Source organism: Bubalus kerabau, chromosome 14 (genome assembly GCF_029407905.1).
Source record: "Bubalus kerabau isolate K-KA32 ecotype Philippines breed swamp buffalo chromosome 14, PCC_UOA_SB_1v2, whole genome shotgun sequence".
Classification (NCBI taxonomy): domain Eukaryota; kingdom Metazoa; phylum Chordata; class Mammalia; order Artiodactyla; family Bovidae; genus Bubalus; species Bubalus kerabau.
This window is the reverse complement of record NC_073637.1, coordinates 57,571,963-57,591,856: the sequence shown is the minus strand read 5'-3', so window position 1 is coordinate 57,591,856 and position 19,894 is coordinate 57,571,963. Positions and strand designations below refer to the sequence as shown.

Here is a 19,894-nt window from a genome sequence, read left to right as displayed (position 1 = left end):
TTTGTCCAAGACCTTTAGAACAAGACAACGAAATGCCCACTCAAAGTTTGGCAGTCCTGAGAGTTTTATTGCTGTTTAGAGACCGCCTCTCTTCCCCTCCATCACTCACACTTTACATTTTAAGACATTCTCATTGATTTCCCATCCCTGCCGGGTGAGCAGCTGAGGGATCACTTGTCTGTATTACAGTCTACAGTGTCACCCGTATGGGGCCAGAGAAGCATGAGGGAAATAAGATTGGGAATCTCTTCTTCAGAAGGGATCAATATCTTCATAGAAGTGAGATAGCCCATAACCGGATTCCCAATTAAGACCCAGCCAAGATGCCTCATGCAGAATTTCTAAGGTCTCATAAACACACGCTCGGCACAAAGGTAAGGAAACCAAAGTAAGACTTATTAAGATAAGCTTTTCCACATGCTTAGCCATTCACCAGTAATTTACCTGGAAGAGAAAACACTCAGAAAAGACCAAATAGGACACTCAACCCATGGCAGATGAACTGGTGCATTGTTCAAGCATGCCTCATAAAAGAATTCACTGACATTTTATTTTCTAAACTGAGATGTCATTATAATTTGAATCCCAATTGTGCCAGCTGAGCTTTTCCCTTCCCAGCATGTTTCCAAATACCCACCTCCTGTGAGCAAGAAAACATCCAAGCAACAGGAGGGAAGCCTGCTTTTCCTCATGTACGGTTATCAATACCCAAACCTCCCCCTACAATAGTTGCTAGTACCGTGGCAAGCTTTGCAGCTAATCCTCAGGTCTAGCTGCAAAGGTTACCTAGCACACAGCTGCTTTCTACTCTTAGCAGAAGAGCCTAAAATCAGAAACATTCCAAAAATATGTTCTATCAGGACTTGGTATCACAGTATGAATAGGAATATCTTTGTTAAGTGCTGATAAACCCTGGATAGCACTAAGAATTAGTTTTGGGGTTTTTTGAGGTTTTTTTTTAACCTTATCTGGGCTCTTTTTTTAAATTGAGGTATAGCTGATTTACAATGTTGTGTTAGTTTCTGGTGTACAGCAAAGTGATTCTGATATATAAAGAATATATATTGAAGAACATATACATTCTGTTTCATATTCTATTCCGCTATGGCTCATTATCAGATATAGAATATAGTTCTCTGTGCTGTACAGTAGGATCTTGCTGTTTATCTATTTTATATATAATAGTTTATATCTGCTAATCCCAAACTACCAATTTATTCCTCCCTAACGCTTTGGTAACTGTAAATTTGTTCTTTATGTCTGTGAGCCTATTTCTGTTTCATAAATAAGTTCATTTGTATCATATTTTAGATTCTACATAATAGAGAAGTGATATAATATGGTATTTGTCTTTCTCTATTTGGCCTACTTTACTTAGTATGATAATCTCTAAGTCCATCCATGTTGCTGCAAATGGCATTGTTTCATTCTTTTTCGTGGCTGGGTCATATTCCATTGTGTATTATATACCACATTTTCTTTATCCATTCACTTGTTATTGGACACTTAGTTTGCTTCCATGTCTTGGCTATTGTAAATAGTGCAGCTATGAAGAGTGGAGGGCATGTATCTTTTGGAAATAGAGTTTTCATCTTTTCTGGATATATGCCCCCAAATTTTTGAGACTGCTGGATCATATGGTAACTATATTTAGTTTTTTGAGGAACTTCCATTCTGTTTTCCACAGTGGCTACACCAGATTGCAATCCTACCAACAGTGAAGGAGGGTTCCCTTAAGAATTAGTTTTTCATTCTCCCTACTCTTCTGCACATAGAGCCTTCATCAGTTCCAACCTTTAAGCACAGGTTTTGGGTTTTTTGTTTGTTTGTTTGTTTAATTTGGCTTCCCTTATAGCTCAGTTGGTAAAGAATCTGCCTTCAATGCAGGAGATCCTGGTTCAATTCCTGGATTGGGCAGATCCGCTGAAGAAGGGATAGGCTACCCACTCCAGTATTCTGGGGCTTCCCTTGTGGCTCAGCTGGTAAAGAAGCCACCTACAATGCAGGAGACCTGGGTTCAATCCCTGGGTTGGGAAGATCCCCTGAAGAAGGGAAAGCCTACCCACTCCAGTATTCTGGCCTGGAGAATTCCATGGACTGTATAGTCCACAGGGTCTCAAAGAGTCGGACATGACTGAGCAACTTTCATTCATTCATTCATTTGGATTTTTTTGTTTTTTGCAAACTTTAGGGAAAAAATATTTCTTCTCCAAATTCTAGGCATTATATTAAAGAGAATAAGGAGATTTTCAAGCCAAACATACATCTCCTTAAAGTGTGGCTGTATTCTTTAGTGTATGACTTTTCTCAGCGTCAGTCTTATCCTTTATAAAATGCAGGTAAAGTAAGGCAGTTGTGAAGAAAGTGCCAAGCACATTGCCTGATACACAGTAGGCACTTCATACATCTTCATTCTCTTCCTCTCTTTCATCTGCCAATTCCTTTTGCTAGATTGGAATACCTTTCATTTTCATCCAGTTTTCTTCATTCCAGATTGAAGCATGTGAAGAAATACTGCACAGTTCCCTCCTCACACAGCCTCTCAGAGATTCTCAGAAAGTGAGGCTTACAACCACTCAGGTCTCTCTCACCCTGAGAGGCATTGGTATAGTTTTGCCAGGAGCCCTGGCTCTACTAACTGGAACAGCTCAACCTTCCACCTTTTTTTCCCACTCTTAATGTGTCCATGCCTTTCCCTATCTTTGCTCTTGAGAGAAAGTACAAACTTTGAGGGTTCATCCCACATCAAAGCTGGGTGCAGAGTGTTGAATATTCTCCACAAGAGGTGACTCACACTTGGGATTTGGTGATGCTCAGTGATTATCCTGGAGAACTGGAGGAGTCACAGCAGAAAGGCCACATCGTGTTACACACAGAGGAGTGCCACCCTGTGACACCAACTGCCACCGCTGCTCTCGGATCTCCCCCACAGAGGGCCAACTCGAGGCTCTGCTGGCACACACAGCGCCCCTGGGATGCGGAGTCTGGTTTTCTGTCCCCACAATCATCTCACTCAGGAAACAGCTCTGCTCAAAAGAGCTGAGGAAGTCCTCAACACCCATAGAACACTGAAGAAAAAAACCTTTCTTCAATTTCCCTGGATATACCACACTTACAGATTTACACTTGAAAAGTCTTGTATCACCATTTTTTTTTTCACTTAATTTCTCCTTCTCCACCCTCAGCCATCACCAAAGACAACCACAATGTCTCTACTGGGAACCCCTGCTAATACTTTCATGGACCTTTAAAATCAGAGTAGAGCCCCGAAACTCTTCAAAATTCTTACCAGAATGACTATTCTGAGTGGAACATTTAGATACAGTACTTGACAAGTGGAGTCAAGAAGCCTATACCTTAGCATCCCTGTGTGGCTTCTTGTCAAGAAATCTGCAAGTAATCCACAACACAGGTTATGGCCGTCCACAACCTCTTCACCATGAATCACCACTCAGACTTTATTCACTTTTATTATACTTTTGCTGACTTAGAGTTGATTCCAACCCCTTCTCTGGCCCCATCATTCAATTTTTAAATCCCATCAATGATCTCACTCCAAGATATGAAACATCCACATTGAGGATAACTGTCTTTTTTAAACTGTCTGTGAAGACAGTATGTCAAAACAAAGCAGAACAGGCTGAAAGTGGAAAATTCCAGGGGCCCCCAATCAGTGTTGAGGCTTGGCTAAATTCAGATTTGCATAATTGTCTAGTCAAGTTTTTCCTTCCACTGTGCCAATTAATGTCACGAAATGCAAAGGGTCATCAATCACATTGATCACAGGTCATCTGGGAGGAAAAATATTCCCGGTAACAGAACATTTTGTTAATATGCAGCTATACAGGAGAATGGGATAAGTTCCAAACACAGAACATATTGTTACCCTTCAAAGAATGGCATTAGAAGATTAAAGGCTAACTTTTATATCCATTAACCAACAAATGTGTCCAGAGGAAGTACACTTCTGGAAATAAGAGTATTCCAGCCAGAAGCGCAAGAACTAGAGCACTTTGCTAATTTAAAGAGCCCTACCCCCACTATCTTTGGAAGGACTGATGCTGATGCTGAAACTCCAGTACTTTGGCCACCTCATGCGAAGAGTTGACTCATTGGAAAAGAACCTGTTGCTGGGAGGGATTGGGGGCAGGAGGAGAAGGGGACGACAGAGGATGAGATGGCTGGATGGCATCACCGACTCGATGGACATGAGTTTGAGTGAACTCCGGGAGTTGGTGATGGACAGGGAGGCCTGGTGTGCTGCGATTCATGGGGTCGCAAAGAGTTGGACACGACTGAGCAACTGAACTGACTGACTGACCCCCACACAGACCTCCACAATTATATTTTAACATTTTCAAAAAATATTTACTCAGTAATAATTCAGCTGTGCATGAACACATTACATCACAGGCATGTGTTCTTCCAACCTGTCGTACAATCCTATGGAAGTTAGTTGTTGATTTACTTTATTCATGAAGCCTTAAACAGAATTTTAGCATTATAGAATGTGAGATCCAACCTGATAAAGAGCTTATTTAAAAGTTAAAGTTACCTGTTACGATGCTCTTGATAATCATTCATTATAAAAGAAAAGTGGTAAATATTCTTCAAATACATTTGCTGATGTGGTTGTCATCTCCTGTTATATGACTTTACCTTTTCAGTTCTAAGAAAGATTTTTCAAATTGCCCTGCAATTTAGATAGTCTGCCACTAAATGACAGCTAAGTGTTTAAGTTTAAGACAAAAATTAAGTAATTTTTGTCTAACCATTCCTTTTAAAACTTCCATAGATTCAGTTTTTAACTTAACAGTATTCCTGAAAAAGGATTCAATTATTTGCTTTCTTCTCCAAGTGACACCTGTATATCTTTCTATAATGCCATGTCTTCAGCAATACTTCAGTTTTAATGAACTTTCGAAGAGAAACAATAGTAGGTCTAGAAGCCAGGGTCCTGAGTCTGGAGAAGCACTGTGTTCTTAGTTAGCTACAGGATATTAAAATAAATTCTAGTCATTTCTTCAACACTTCAAGAAACTGCATCACCTCTCTGAATGCAGCGATTAAGATGATTATCAACAATCACTGTGGTTAGGAACTGAATGGAGGGATACATATGCCCCAGGGGCTGTTTCCCTTTGCCTGGCTGCATAGCCCCCAATAACAAAACCCAGTCATGTGAAAATGATCACAAACATGTCTGAATATTGTCACATCATTAGTAGCATATAAGTTAGATTTGCGTGGAATGTTCAAATTGGAGAGATTTGGAGAGAAAGCCAGATTGTCTATTTACTGGCTCAGAATGTGAGGTTCAAACATGTCACGTGACCTGTCCAGTCTCCTCAGAGCTCAGAGGTGGACTGTGAAACCAAGATGCCAGAGGCCCACTGTACTTTGTCCCTTACTCACAGGCAGAAGGACCATGTCACACCCTTTATCTCCCAGGAGGGAATGTCTGGATAATAGCAAGACCCATGACCAAGCACAGGATTTTTTTCTGAACTGTATACAGAATCAAAAATCAGAAAAAAATTTTTCTTTATCAGTACAAGAGTTTCAACTAAATCGCCCAGAGTACTCTGAGATATTGATAAATTGCCCATGACTTCCTAGATGGACTAATAAACTAATCATTGATTAATCAAAATTTCCTCAGATTTTATATAACCAGATCCTCATAAGTGATATAGTATTAATTGGGCTATAACCCCAAAAGACAGACATTTCCATTTTATTTTTTATGTAATTTTATTACTTTTGCATTTAAAATTTTCTTGTTTGTTTTTTCCCTAGGAAATACATTAGTATGAAGGATTCTTGTCTGCCTTGTTATGACAATTTTTCCCTAATCAGTACTTCCTAAATGTAACACTCCAATTTGGGGCAAAAATCATATGTAATTTCAGGGCTACCACTAATTCCTGCTGACATTCTTGTTCAGTAGCTGGGTTGATCCAACTCTTTGTGACCCCATGGACTGCAGCACGCCAGGCTTCCCTGTCCTTCACAATATTATCCTTTCAAATACTTCATAAACATTATTTACAGCAATTAGAAGGCTTCAGCTTGCCATATATATTGATTTTTGTAATTATCTGAAAGAAAATGAGACAGTCACTTTCAACAGACCTTAGTTTAATAACTAGCTTTGCTTTTGTATGTGAGCTGTATAACCTTATTACTTTGCTTCTCTGAGCTCAGTTACCATTCATCAATGAAATGGGAATAATAACACCTGTTCCACAGATCTCACTGGGACATGAACAGAAAATGGCAATGAAAGTATTTTGTTAATTTCAACAAATTAAGCAATTAACTGCTATCAGGACTTCACTCAGGATTCAGGGTGTTGACAAGAAGTGGCATTTTTTTCCCTGGAAGATCTTGAACATTTAGATCAAGTACAGCTAAGAACAACACACTCAGGATTCAGGGTATTGACAAGAAAGTGGCATTTTTTCCCCTGGAAGATCTTGATCATTTAGATTAAGTACAGCTAAGAACAACAACAAAAAAACAGATATTGAAAAAGTAATTTTGTGTCTACACTTGAGAAGAGGCCAACCACACCACTTCTGCACTGGACTCTGTTCCCTATTCAAGAATATAGCTCTTCCAATTGTCTTCTTTCTCCATCTGGATCATAAAATTTCCCCTCTCCATGAGGATTGTTCCCTAAGCAAACAAAGATGCTGTAATGTCTCTCATCTTTTAAAAAAAATTGATTCTTCATCCCCCTCTGATAGCCCTTGTGCTTTTCTATTCCTTTTCCCAGAAAAACTCTCAAAAGGTATGCTTATAACCTTATCCATTTTTTCCATCTTCCCTTGAACCCACTCCAAACAGGCTTGCCTAATAAATGAAAGTTTTTATTTGCATAAATAAATAATGCTTTTCTCCAGAAATACTTATTTCCTCTTACTCATGCTTTTCTGTCTTGTAGTTGGTCTCCAAGTTTACAAAAATAGTCCAAGAGGGTTGTTTTAACTGTGTATATTTTGTCTTTGCTCTTTCACTTCCTTGAGTCCTGATCTGTAAAATCAGTTATTACTTTTTACTAGGCATTATAGTAATAACTTATCAGAAGTGGATAAATAAAATGTAGTATATACATAGGATGGAATATTATTCAGCAATAAAAGAAATGAAGTACTGATACATGCCACAACACGGATGAACCTTAAAAAAACATTATGCTAAATGGAAGACACCAGGCAGACACAAAAGACTACATGATCCCAGTTATATGAGATGTTCAAATAGGCAAATCTATGAAAATATAAAGTATATTAGTGCCTGGGAAGGATGGGGGAAGGTAGAGAGTGACTGTTAATAGGTATAGAGTTTCTTTTTGGGATGATAAAAATGTACTAAAATTAGATTGTGATAATGGTTGCAAAACCCTTGAACTGTACACTTTAAGTGGGTGAACTTAATTGTGTGTAAATTATATCTCTATAAAGCAATGTACAATTTAATGTCATCAGTCACAAGTCCAGTTGGTAGCCTGTTCCTCTGATATGTTGTATCAAGAATGGCAGTTAACCTCTGTGGCCTTCCTCTAAAAACTCCATAACTTCACTTCAACCATGAGGAAAACATCATTCAAACTCAAGCTGAAGGATATTCTATAAAATGCCTCACCAGTAATACTCCTCAAAACTATCAAGAACATCAAACGAAGGAAAGTTAGAGAAATGGTCACAGCCCAGAGGAACCTGAGGAGACATAATGACTAAATATAATGTTATATCCTGCATGGGATCCTGAAACAGAAAAAAGGGCATGAAATCTGTATAAAGTATGGAGTTAGCTAATTCTGTGTAAGAATTGTCATTAATTGTGACAAAGAAGTAAATGCACCAGACTAGTGTAAGGTCTTAGTAATAGTGGAACTTTGATGTCGAGTATTTGGACACTCTGTGACTTTTCTATAAACCTAACACTGTTTTCTTAAAGGCAAGATACAAATGTTAGCTAATAGCTTTAGAATTTATAGTAAGAGTCATATTACTAGTACTAGAGATGATAGTTAGGAAAACAAGTTTCTTCAGCAGTCTAGAATAGAGAACCTAGTTAGCCTCTGGCTTTTCACAGGCAGCACATATATGCAGTTAAGCTTGAATGCATTCAAGGAGCTGTGCTCTCAACCTTGACAATCAGATAGACACCTATCCAGTTCACATCTTTGTTTAAAAAAATTTTAAAGGAAGAAAAGAAATGCCTGAATAAAGTTTTTATCTAGAGATGTTATAAAGATAACAAAATGAGGTTTTGAGGATTGAGTTAAAACTTCCTTGTGAGAACTATATGCCACTTATTCCATATAATTAAATATTGAAAGAGTAAAACATCTATTGGGTTAATGGGGCAGGTTTCATGCATGTGTGCTTAGTCGCTCAGTCATGTCTGACTCTTTGTGACCCCATGGACTGTAGCCCGCCAGGTTCCTCTACCCATAGGATTCTCCAGGCAAGAATACTAGAATGGGTAGTTTTTCCCTTCTCCAGGGAATCTTCCTGACCCAGGGATCAAACCCCTGTCTCTGGCATTGTCAGACGGATTCTTTACTATCTGAGCCACCAGGGAAGCCCAAAATATCTATAGCCAGGGCTTAATTTTAAAGTTTCAAGTTGGTCCACATGAAAAAAAACAGCCCTTCACCATGGTGGCCAAGGACAGAGGCCTGCCCAGTTTAGACCCTCCTGTTCCCACCCTCCTCTCCTCAACCATCTCTGTAGGCAGCTTCTCAAGCTAAACACTATGTTTTACTTAACTGATTCTTATGACCTCTTTTCCTGGTCCTCAATATACTCTGCAAAAATGGCTGCCTGTTTCTTCATTGACTTCTTAGCTCCATGAAGCTGATGTTTTTAGGACTCAACACTGCATCTCCTTTGGCAGCTGTCCTAACAGAGGGAATACCAAGTACCCCACAGAAAATGATGGCTTTTGTAGTGGTTTCCACAAGCTTCCTAGAGAAAGAGGTCACTCCACTTCCTTCCATGGTCTGCAGTTGAAACTTGCACACTAAATTACTTCTGGTCCTCAGGCCATGCCTCACTATCTCATGCCTCCAGCTTGTCACACACACCCAATCTCTGCAGTAACACTTGTCCTGTCTCTCTTTACCTTCAGATTTTGTCTTAACTATCACTGACACCAAACCCTTACTCACCAATCCTCAACCCCAAATCCAGATCAGGGGCTGTCACAGAACCAAAACTTTCCTCGCTCTTAGCATTGATCACATTATATCAGATTGTAAAATAAATGAAGCCACTGGCAATGTGTCTCTGGGTTACTGTCAAATCCTTAAGAGCCAGAAGATTAGCTGGTACCCAGTAGGAATGCAAATGAATCTCCTAAAATAAATGCATAAATAAATTCCTTCCCAATCAAAAATATATGATAAGATCATTTCCCCCTGAAAACTGTTTCATGCTATTTCTCAAAGACCAGTAGGTCCTGGGGAAGAGGCTTCTGTAAAGAAGTAATCTTTCAACTCATTGCGTATCCCATGCACTTCCCCAGCAAAATGTCAGTGCTTTAAAACAATGGTCCACTACAATATTGTAAAGTAATCAGCCTCCAATTAAAATAAATTAATTAATTAAAAAATAAAATAACACACACAAAAAAATCAATGGCCCAAAGATATTTTCAAATTTGCATTTTTGTCACTTATTTAGAATCACAACAGAAGTAAAACTTCAACAACCAACAGCACAATTAATTGGGTATGAAAGACAGTCTCCAGGACATTTCCTTTCTGGGTGTTTGCTCCTATATTAAGAAACTGTTAAAATCCAAGCTATGGCTACACTAAACACTTGTGAACATTTTAGAAAGTGATTAATTGCAACTAGAGATATTTGGAACTGAATAAAATAGTTCTGAGTGAAATAAAATGTATTCTCTATCAGCCCACTGGGGACATTTTTTCCTCTGGTCCAGTCATAGAAACATCGTTGTATTTGTTGCATTCCACTCGCCTTAAAATTTTTAAAAATATATTATGGACTCTGTGGGAGAGGGAGAGGGTGGGAAGATTTGGGAGAATGGCATTGAAACATGTATAATATCATATATGAAACGAGTCGCCAGTCCAGGTTCGATGCACGATACTGGATGCTTGGGGCTGGTGCACTGGGACGACCCAGAGGGATGGTATGGGGAGGGAGGAGGGAGGAGGGTTCAGGATGGGGAACACATGTATACCTGTGGCGGATTCATTTTGATATTTGGCAAAACTAATACAATATTGTAAAGTTTAAAAATAAAATAAAATTAAAATGGTAAATATATATATATATATTTCAAACAAAAAGTTGAAATGTATTAAGGATTCATTTTACTAATTAACTAATCTCTATTTAAAAGGGATTTTTAACATTAAAAAAATCAAGTGTTTACAAAAATTCTCTACCAATACTTTGGAGTGTTAAAACACAGAAAAGGATCATGTTTACATATTTTGAAATAATTATTTCTATATCTGAATTTATTCAGCATTTATTGAGGGCTATCTTATGTCACGTGTTTGCGTGTGTCTGTGCGCTCAGTCATGTCTGACTATTTGCGATCCCATGGACTGTAGCCCACCAGGCTCTTCTGTCCTTGGGATTTCCCAGGCAAGAATACAGGAGTATTCTTGGAGTGTTCTGGAGTTGTCATTTCCTTCTCCAGTGGATCTTCCTGACCCAGGGATTGAACCCACATCTGCTGGCATCTCCTGCTTTGCAGGTGGATTCTTTACCTACTGAGCCACCTAAGAAGCCCTCTCTTATGTCACATACCTAATTAAATCCCCAAGGAAAGAGAAACGAACAAACTTTACTCATGTCCTGAAGAAAGTTCATCATCTGTTGGACAGGTGGACAAATATAACTCATTGAAATAAGAAGTGTGGGGCGTGATGCCAGAGTATACATGGGGAACACAGGGCAGAGGTGCTAACCTAAAATCTGACTGCTTTCCTCTAAGACAATGGAAGTTGCTCCCGCACTCACATTAAGTCAAAACATGTAGGAAGATATTAAATGTGGATTTAGTGTTTTGCCTGAAAATTTTGTAGGGAAAAAATGAACAGATAAAATTCAGTCTTAAAGTTCAGAAATTTAGCAGCAATAAGTTAGTTGGAATTATACTTAGAAGAAGTTGAATGTTTTTGGCACCATATGGGGATAACATAGTAGAAATCTCATTGATGAAAATGAGTCTCACAGAGAGAGAAAACTATAAAGAAAAGAGAATGGGCTTTGGCTTAAGCAGACTTAGCTTGAATCATGGCTGTCCTTTACTAGCTATGTGTCTTTAGACAATCACATAGACTCTCTAAACCTCAGTTTCTTCAGATGCAAAATACTAGCTTACACATTAATAAGCATTAAATAAGATCATGTTTACATATCTTTATGAGAGACCATTATAAAGACTCAAATGTAATGCTGGCATTCCAACTGTAAATTAAGCCAGGGGCTCAAATATAGGATGCTCAGTCCTTGGCAAGGAGTGGAAGGATGTTGGCAAGTGTGAAGCAGTGGCCTGATGTCAGAGAACCTGAAGTACCAGGCAGTGGACAAAGCAGAGATGTGGGTGATGATGATGATGACAAAGATGATCATTACTACGGTTCCTTCCAAAGCTCAGAATATTTATCACTGAATTAAGCTTTTAATTTCCTAGGATCAATTAAAGTATTTACTCCTAATCTTCAATGTCATCTTAAGAAAAAGCAGGCTTCCATTAACCTCTTGTCTGAATAGATCCTCCTTATCTCTGAAAGAAGGCAGGATCTCTGGAATGTTTTACTTTGTATCATATTAGTCAATGGGAATACCACTTTCTACTGAACAACTTCTGTGCCCCAGTAAGCCAAATATAAAATGTAATTATCCTACCTGCCCTGAGTCAGTAGAACAGTGAACAGTGATCACCCAGGGCATGAGGTAGAGCAGGAGGGCTTGGGGGACATTCTTCAAGGGCAGAGAGAGCTTCAAGAAAGTGATCAAATGGCCCTGGAAGCCATGGAAATGCAGTAACTTGAGACTGGGTGGATAGATAGCACTTAGGTACCATTGAGGAGAAGTTGTAGGAGCTATTAAAAAAAAGATATTAGTGGTTCAAAAAGCTATAAAGGCTATGCGTGTCCATAAGTGGGCTTCCCTGGTGGTTCAGATGGTAAAGAATCTGCCTGCAATGCGGGAAACCTGGGTTCGATCCCTGGGTTGGGAAGATCCCTTGGAGAAGGGAACGGCTATCCACTCTAGTACACTGGCCTGGACAATTCCATGGACAGAGGAGTCTGACAGGCTAAAGTCGATGGGGTCACACAGAGTCAGATAAAAATTAGAAGTTTTACAGCAAATGGCATTTGGAAAGCTCAGAAAGGAGACAACTGCTATAGAATAACAGCAAGAGGACAGCATTACCCCCAAAATGCAGGATTTGTAGGAGTTTCTGGGGTGGACAAGATATGGTTAAAGGGTAAGACAGAGTCCCAGAATCAGAAGGAGTACTAGTGGGGAAAAGGAAGGTATTCTAACAGAGAAGAGTAAGATGGATTCTGTTATCAGTATTAAGTACAAGGAGCTGAATTTATAGTGGATACTAATAACAGAGTAGATGTCTAGCTGTGGAATCCTTATTTCTACACAGCAAGATCTCTCTTGATGCCAGAACAAGCTAGAGGCTGGCAGTGGGGGCTTCAGAAAAGCAGCTGGGAGGTTAAAGGAGGAAGCATCTGTCCCTCCTATTTTAAGTATTTTCAAGTTCAGAACATCTAGAAAGTCTGGGCTGAGAAAGCTGAACTTTTTCAAACACTGCAAGGGACTAAAGATAACTGAAAACTGATTTTAAAATATGTAAAGTGTTGCTCTTGAAGAAAAGGTGAGTAAAGATGGGATTGGATCCAAGGTCTCCTAATGCTTACCGCAGACACTTCTCATGCCTTGGGTCATATTCTCAGACTGGGATTTCAGCCATGACTTCATGGGTATCGTGGGTGGTCCCTGCTCACAGAGAACATTGCACTTTATCCACGGTCCTCTGACTGTCTCTCCTCTTCTCCACCTCAAGGTTCTCTCTAAAGCCCCCAGAAGTTTCCAGGCAGGAGAATCCTGGAGGTACAGGGCAATTTAAATAAGGCACCTCTCAACAAAGGGCAGTTGGTAAATAAATGCCTCCCAAGCTGGACAAATGATCCAAATATATCACTTGACCCAACATTTTCCACAGTGGGAGCTGTCAAAAATACACCTTATTTTGGCTTTTCCTCCTCTGTCACTCTGTCCTCTGTGCCTTTAATCCTGCTCCCTGGGTTCATCTCCCAAATAAACTGCCCTCACCCAAGTGCTTGCCTTGGGACTAAAGTTTGGAAGAGGGCAGAGAGGGAGTCGTCTTATTTTCATACTTTGGACCTGTTTTGTTTTAATGTGTGTTTGCACTGCATTTCTGTTTCTCCGTAGGTCACCAAGATGCTGGCAGTGGTTGTCATCCTGTTTGCCCTTTTATGGATGCCCTACAGAACCCTTGTGGTTGTCAACTCATTTCTCTCCAGCCCTTTCCAAGAAAATTGGTTCCTGCTCTTTTGCAGAATTTGCATTTATCTCAACAGTGCCATCAACCCAGTGATTTACAATCTCATGTCCCAGAAATTTCGTGCGGCCTTCAGAAAGCTCTGCAACTGTAAGCAGAAGCCAGTGGAGAAACCGGCTAACTACAGCGTGGCCCTAAGTTACAGCGTCATCAAGGAGTCCGACCGTTTCAGCACAGAGCTGGATGACATCACCGTCACTGACACTTACTTGTCTGCCACAAAGGTGTCTTTTGATGACACCTGCTTGGCTTCTGAAATAACCTTCAACCAAAGTTGATTGATGGAGTAGAGAAAATGGGTGATAAAGAAAATGAGAATCTGTGCAGTTATCAACCCAAGAGAGGAAACAGCCAATACTCGTATGTGACGACAGAGCAGACAAATTCTTTGCCGATGCTCTAATTAATCCTGGCCTGAGGTACTCTATCCCGTGAGAATGATTCTGTTTCATTCTCATATCAAAAAATATACATCACAAAAAAAATTGAGCAGATCTGTGAAAGATCCAGATGGTAGAAACTTTTCATTTAGTGACGTTTCACTGTATATTCTGGGGCTGTGAATTTTAGATAAAATCAAGGCATCGATTTACCTATTCAGTATAACTTTATCAAATGTATTTTCTCACCCCCTCCAGATTATCTATACATTTGAGAATCTGGCAACATAAAAAATTTTAATGTTTTCACTTAGCATTTCACTTTAATAATGTACAGTGCTGTCTTCATGAATATCTGAAACTACAGTGAAATATAGAAAAAAACATTTTATTTGTTGAGTAAAAATGAGATTTCAGACAAATATATTTACTGCTTGAACATGTCATAATGCCTATAAAATTCTGAGTTGATTTTTTTATATTTTATAAAGTAGATGGTCATCATTCAGCTTTAGTATAAATAACCAAAACCTCAACATAACCAAAATTACTAATTGAGAATACATGTAAATTTGATATTTAAATAAGTCCAGTTCTATACTCTTCAAGCCTTCAAAATGATGGGTAAGACAGGAGAAATAACTAGATTAAATAACTGTGAAGATACAGACACATAATCAATATTGAAAAGTATAACCAAGACAAGTGCAAGGTTTTACTTTTTCCTCTGAAACTTTTAAGGAAGAAAATCCTATTTTTGACCATTCCCATGTATAAACTACTGAGCCATGTCAAGCAAATCCTTCTAGCTGAATCTAGCTTAAAAGTCTGAAACATTCTCAAAAGCTCAGTTGCTATGCTAAGTGACCAAAGACTGACTTTTACACTTCCAGATGAAGACCCCAATGAGCATAGTAGTCACTGGATTTTAACTTGTCTGCAAGTGTCTTTCCTGCTTTCCTGCTTGTCTTTTGTGGGTTCTTCTTTTCTTTCTTTTCCCAAATGCTTGTGATTGTGATATTTTGTTTACAGATTCTAAATCAAAGCAATGAAAAATTTTGTCAGCTTTATGTTCAATAGAGCTAAAATTGATTTCATCTCACTGCTAATATGTCTTCACAGTTACAACTTAGGCCTGCTCTTCTATTCCAGTGATTATTAGAGAGACGTAAATGTGAATCTCTCAGATCCTGCTTTAATCCCTTTCAGTTGACTCATCTACTAAGATCTGGCTAATCAGTATCTCCCAGTGTCAAAATGGCCCTCGGTGTTGATTCAGCAATAGCTGAATTTTAATGATTGGGTTGAAAAGTACTGGGCACTTTTAAGTGCCCGCAAAGACTGGCATTTTCCCTCTCCAGGGTATATCCCTACCTTGTGACTTTTTTCTGAAACCTATTGCTAATGAGCATTACCCACACAAATACCTTGTTTATGAGGAATATGTGACTCAGCTTTTGAATGCCACTTCATGGAGACTCGGCCATCTAAAACCTCAATCCCGAATATGCTTTGGTGAAAATTGGCCTCATCTACTCCATGAAAACATTCTTATCCTGTCACTGTGGCAGTAAAAAAATGCAAGCAAACATTTATAGAAAATGCCCTAAAAATCTATATGCATGACACAAAGAAATCTATTTTAACTGACTTTTCATCCTGGATTAAAGACTGAATTTGGAATCGTATAGATAGAGCACTAGAGTGACCCAACCCCACATCACACACGCATGTGTGTGGGTGCATACAAACACATGCTTGGAGTTCCATAAGTTACTTAACACGGGGATTGTAACATGCTAGGTTTTTTTGATAACAGGAAAGAACTGCTGTCTTTGAACATCTACTACGTCTCAGGTATGCTAGTAGATATTTAATCAGCATTGTCTTCATCACAGTCTCACTACAGCTGTGATTTTCTTATGATAAGACCAGGGATCAGGGATTAATTCCCTAAACTGTGTAAATGTTAGGGAGAGAAAATGAAGAAATGTCTTTTTTTTTTCTTTTCCTTTTTTTTCAAGCTAGCATGCTGATTAACGTTCTTGTGACCTGATGGCATAAGTAATAAATATATATATATATATACTTTGCAGAATGATAATAATTAGATGTTGAAAAATATTATGATTAGTTTTATATGTTAGTCACAGAATATAATATACTCTTCCTATCTTTGGAAGCTTAATATATGGGCTCAGTTTTTGTTTTAATGCTTAAAAAGTTATTTGCTAATAATCTGTTAGTTTTAGACCACATGGGAAATTCAAAAGATCATAGTTCATAGTGTTTCAACTCTAAAGCAAATGCCGTTATGAAAAACACAGTTCATAGTGTTTCCACTCTAAAACAAATGCCATTATGAAGTTAAATGTTCCCATGCAATATCCAATAGATATTTGGGTTTACACAGCATCAAGCTAACTTTTTCAGAGAAGGCAATGGCACCCCACTCCAGTACTCTAGCCTGGAAAATCCCATGGACAGGGGAGCCTGGTAGGCTGCAGTCCACGGGGTCGCTAAGAGTCAGACACAACTGAACGTCTTCACTTTCACTTTTCACTTTCATGCATTGGAGAAGGAAATGGCAGCCCACTCCAGTGTTCTTGCCTGGAGAATCCCAGGGATGGGGGAGCCTGGTGGGCTGCCGTCTCTGGGGTCGCACAGAGTCGGACACGACTTAGCAGCAGCAGTAGCAGCAGCAATCTAACTTTTTAAGGTATTCTTTATTACACTGTACTAAATCAAAAATATTGCCTTAAATAACCAAAAGTTAACAAACGATCAAATGAAAAATAAAAAGCTACATTAAAAATTGATGAAGGAGTGAAGTAATGTTATTAAGGCCTCACCTAATAAAAATCCTTGAGTTATTTTATTACTTCTGATACCTTTAATTGCTGAGTGTCTTTGGTTAGATCTTGCACCTAAGGTAATTAGGTAAAGGGCACAGATGATTAATAAAACAAGCAGACATAAATTTCCACTTCAGACTTCTCCATCAGTATTGTATTTCTAGAACTTCTCTCCAACATAAATATTCTAAATGATGAAGAGAAATGAGAAAAGTGTAAAGTCTATAATTATTCTTAAACAACCCAAATGCATAAAACAATGTAACTTGACAATAAACCAAAACAAATGGCTGCTTTGAGCTAAACAATTAGTTGAATCAAAGGAAACTACAGTCATAAAACAAGTGTAACTCAATACTAAATGGATACTTAAATTGTTTCATTTTTATAATGAAATAACAATGAAGACATATCTTGGTAATGCCGAATCCACATGGTTTTGAACTACTCAAAGAATCAGAGTTACATCACCATTGTTATCGTTGTTTAGTGTCTGTCATGTCTGGCTCTTTGTGACCCCAAGGACTGTAGCATACCAGGCTCCTCTGTCCCCTATCTTCTGGAGTTTGCTTAGATGCATGTCCATTGAGTCAGTAATGCTATCTAATTGTCTCATCCTCTGCTGCCCCCTTCTCCTACCTTCAATCTTTCCTAGCATCAGGGTCTTTTCCAGTGAGTCAGTTCTTTGAATCAGGTAGCCAAAGTATTGCAGCTTCAGCTTTAGCATCAGTCCTTCCAATGAATATTCAGGATTGATATCCTTAAGGATTGACTGGTTGGATCTCCTTGCAGTCCAAGGGACTCTCAAGAGTCTTCTCCAACACCACAGTTCAAAAGCATCAGTTCTTCAGCACTCAGCCTTCTTTATGGTCCGACTCTCACATCTGTACATGACTACTGGAAAAATCATAGCTTTGACTACAGGGACCTTCGTCAGCAAAGTGATGTCTCTGCTTTTTTGATATACTGTCTGGGTTTGTCATAGCTTTCTTTCCAAGGAGCAAGTGTGTTTTAATTTCATGGCTGCAGTCACTATTCATAGTATTTTGGAGACCAAGAAAATAAAATCTGTCACTGCTTTCACTTTTTCTCCTATTTGCTATGAGGAGATGGGACCATGATCTTAGGTTTTTTGATTTTGAGTTTCAAGCCAACTTTTTCACTCTCCTCTTTCACTCTCATCAAGAGGCTCTTTAGTTTCTCTTCACTTTCTGCTATTAGAGTAGTATCATCTGCATATATGAAATTGTTGATATTTCTCCCAGCAATCTTGATTCCAGCCTGGGATTCATCCAGCCTGGCATTTCAAATGATGTACTTTGCATAAAAGTTAAATAGAAGGGTGACAATATACAGCCTTGATGTACTCCTTTCACAATTTTGAACCAGTCCATTGTCTGGTTCTAACTGATGTGCATACAGGTTTCTTAAGAGGCAGATAAGATGCTCTGATATTCCCATCTCTTGAAGAATTTTCCACAGTTTTTTGTGATCCACATAGTCAAAGGCTTTAGCATAGTCAGTGAAGCAGAAGAGTATTGTTCTCTGAAACTCCATTGCTTTCTCCATGACCCAACAAATGTTGAGAGTTTGATCTCTGGTTCCTATGCCTTTTCAAAACCCAGCTTGTATATCTGGAAGTTCTCAGTTCACACACTGCTGAAGCCTAGTGTGAAGGATTTTGAAGATAACCTTGCTAGCAGGTAAAATGAGCACAATTATGCAGTATTTTAAACATTTGTTGGCATTACCCTTCTTTGGGATTTGAATGAAAGCTGACCTTTTCCAGTCCTGTGGCCACTGCTGGGTTTTCCAAATTTGCTGACATGTTGACTGTAGCACTCTAACAGCATCAACTTTTAGGATTTTAAATAGATCAGCTGGAACTCGGTACCTCCACTAGTTTTGCTCACAGTAATGCTTCCTAAACCCACTTGACCTCACTCTCCAGGATGTCTGGCTCTAGGTGAATGACTACACCATCATGGCTATCCAGGTCATTAAGACCTTTTTTGTATACTTCTTCTGTGTATTCTTGCCACTTCTTCTTAATGTCTTCTGCTTCTGTTAGGTCCTTACCATTTCTATCCTTTTGTGTCCATCCTTAAATGAAATGTTCCCATGATATCTCCAATATTCTTGAAGAGATCTCTAGTCTTTCCCATTCTAGTTTTTCCTCTATTTCTTTGCATTATTCATTTAAGAAGGCTTTCTTATCTCTCCTTGCTATTCTCTAGAACTCTGCACTCAGTTGGGTATATCTTTCCCTTTCTTCCTTGCCCTTCACTTTTCTTCTTTCCTCAGCCATTTATAAAGTCTCTTCAGACAACTACATTTCCTTCTTGAATTTTTTTTCCTCTGGAATGGTTTTGGTTACTGCCTCCTGCACAGTGTTATTAAGCTCTTGTCCATAGTTCTTCAGACACTCTGTCTACCAGATCTAATCCTTTGAATCTATGCATCACCTCCACTGCATAATTGTAAGAGGTTTGATTTAGGTCATACCTGAATAGCCTAGTAGTTTTTCTTACTTTCTTCAACTTAAGCCTGAATTTTTCAGTATGGACCTCATGATTTGAGTCATAGTCAGCTCCTAGTCTTGTTTTTGCTGACTGTATAGACCTCCATCTGTGGCTACAAAGAACATAATCAGTCTGATTTCAGTATTGACCATCTGGTGATGTCCATATGTAGAGTCATCCCTTGGGTTGTTGGAAGAGGGTGTTTGCTATGACCAGTGTGTTCTCTTGACAAAACTCTGTTCACCTTTGTTCTGCTTCATTTTTCACTCCAAATCCAAATGTGCCTGTTATTAGGATTATATCTTGACTTCCTACTTTTGTATTCCAATCCCCTAAGATGACAAGGACATCTTTTTTTGTTGTTCATCCTAGAAGGGGTTGTAGGTCTTCATGGAACCGTTCAACTTCAGCTTCTTTCATCAGTGGTTGGGGCATAGAGTTGGATTACTATGATTTGCCTTGTAAATGAACTGAAATAACTCTGTCATTTTTGAGATTGCACCCAAGCACTGCATTTCAGACTCTTTTGTTG

General features: G+C 38.8%; 1 protein-coding gene across 2 annotated transcripts in view; it reads left to right on the top strand.

Moving 5' to 3' along the window:
* Window positions 1-15,141, top strand: part of TRHR (thyrotropin releasing hormone receptor) — a 178,163-nt gene extending 163,022 nt beyond the window's left edge. Inside the window, exon 3 of one of the 2 annotated variants that reach the window (XR_008702330.1) lies at window positions 13,476-13,613. Coding sequence is in view for 1 of the 2 variants with exons in the window: in XM_055546423.1 (XP_055402398.1) it covers window positions 13,476-13,883 (408 nt within the window). In the remaining variant the exon portion in view is untranslated. Of the gene's footprint in view, window positions 1-13,475 lie in introns of both variants that reach the window. The other variant, XM_055546423.1, reaches the window with a different exon arrangement.
* Window positions 15,142-19,894: the final 4,753 nt, after the last annotated feature.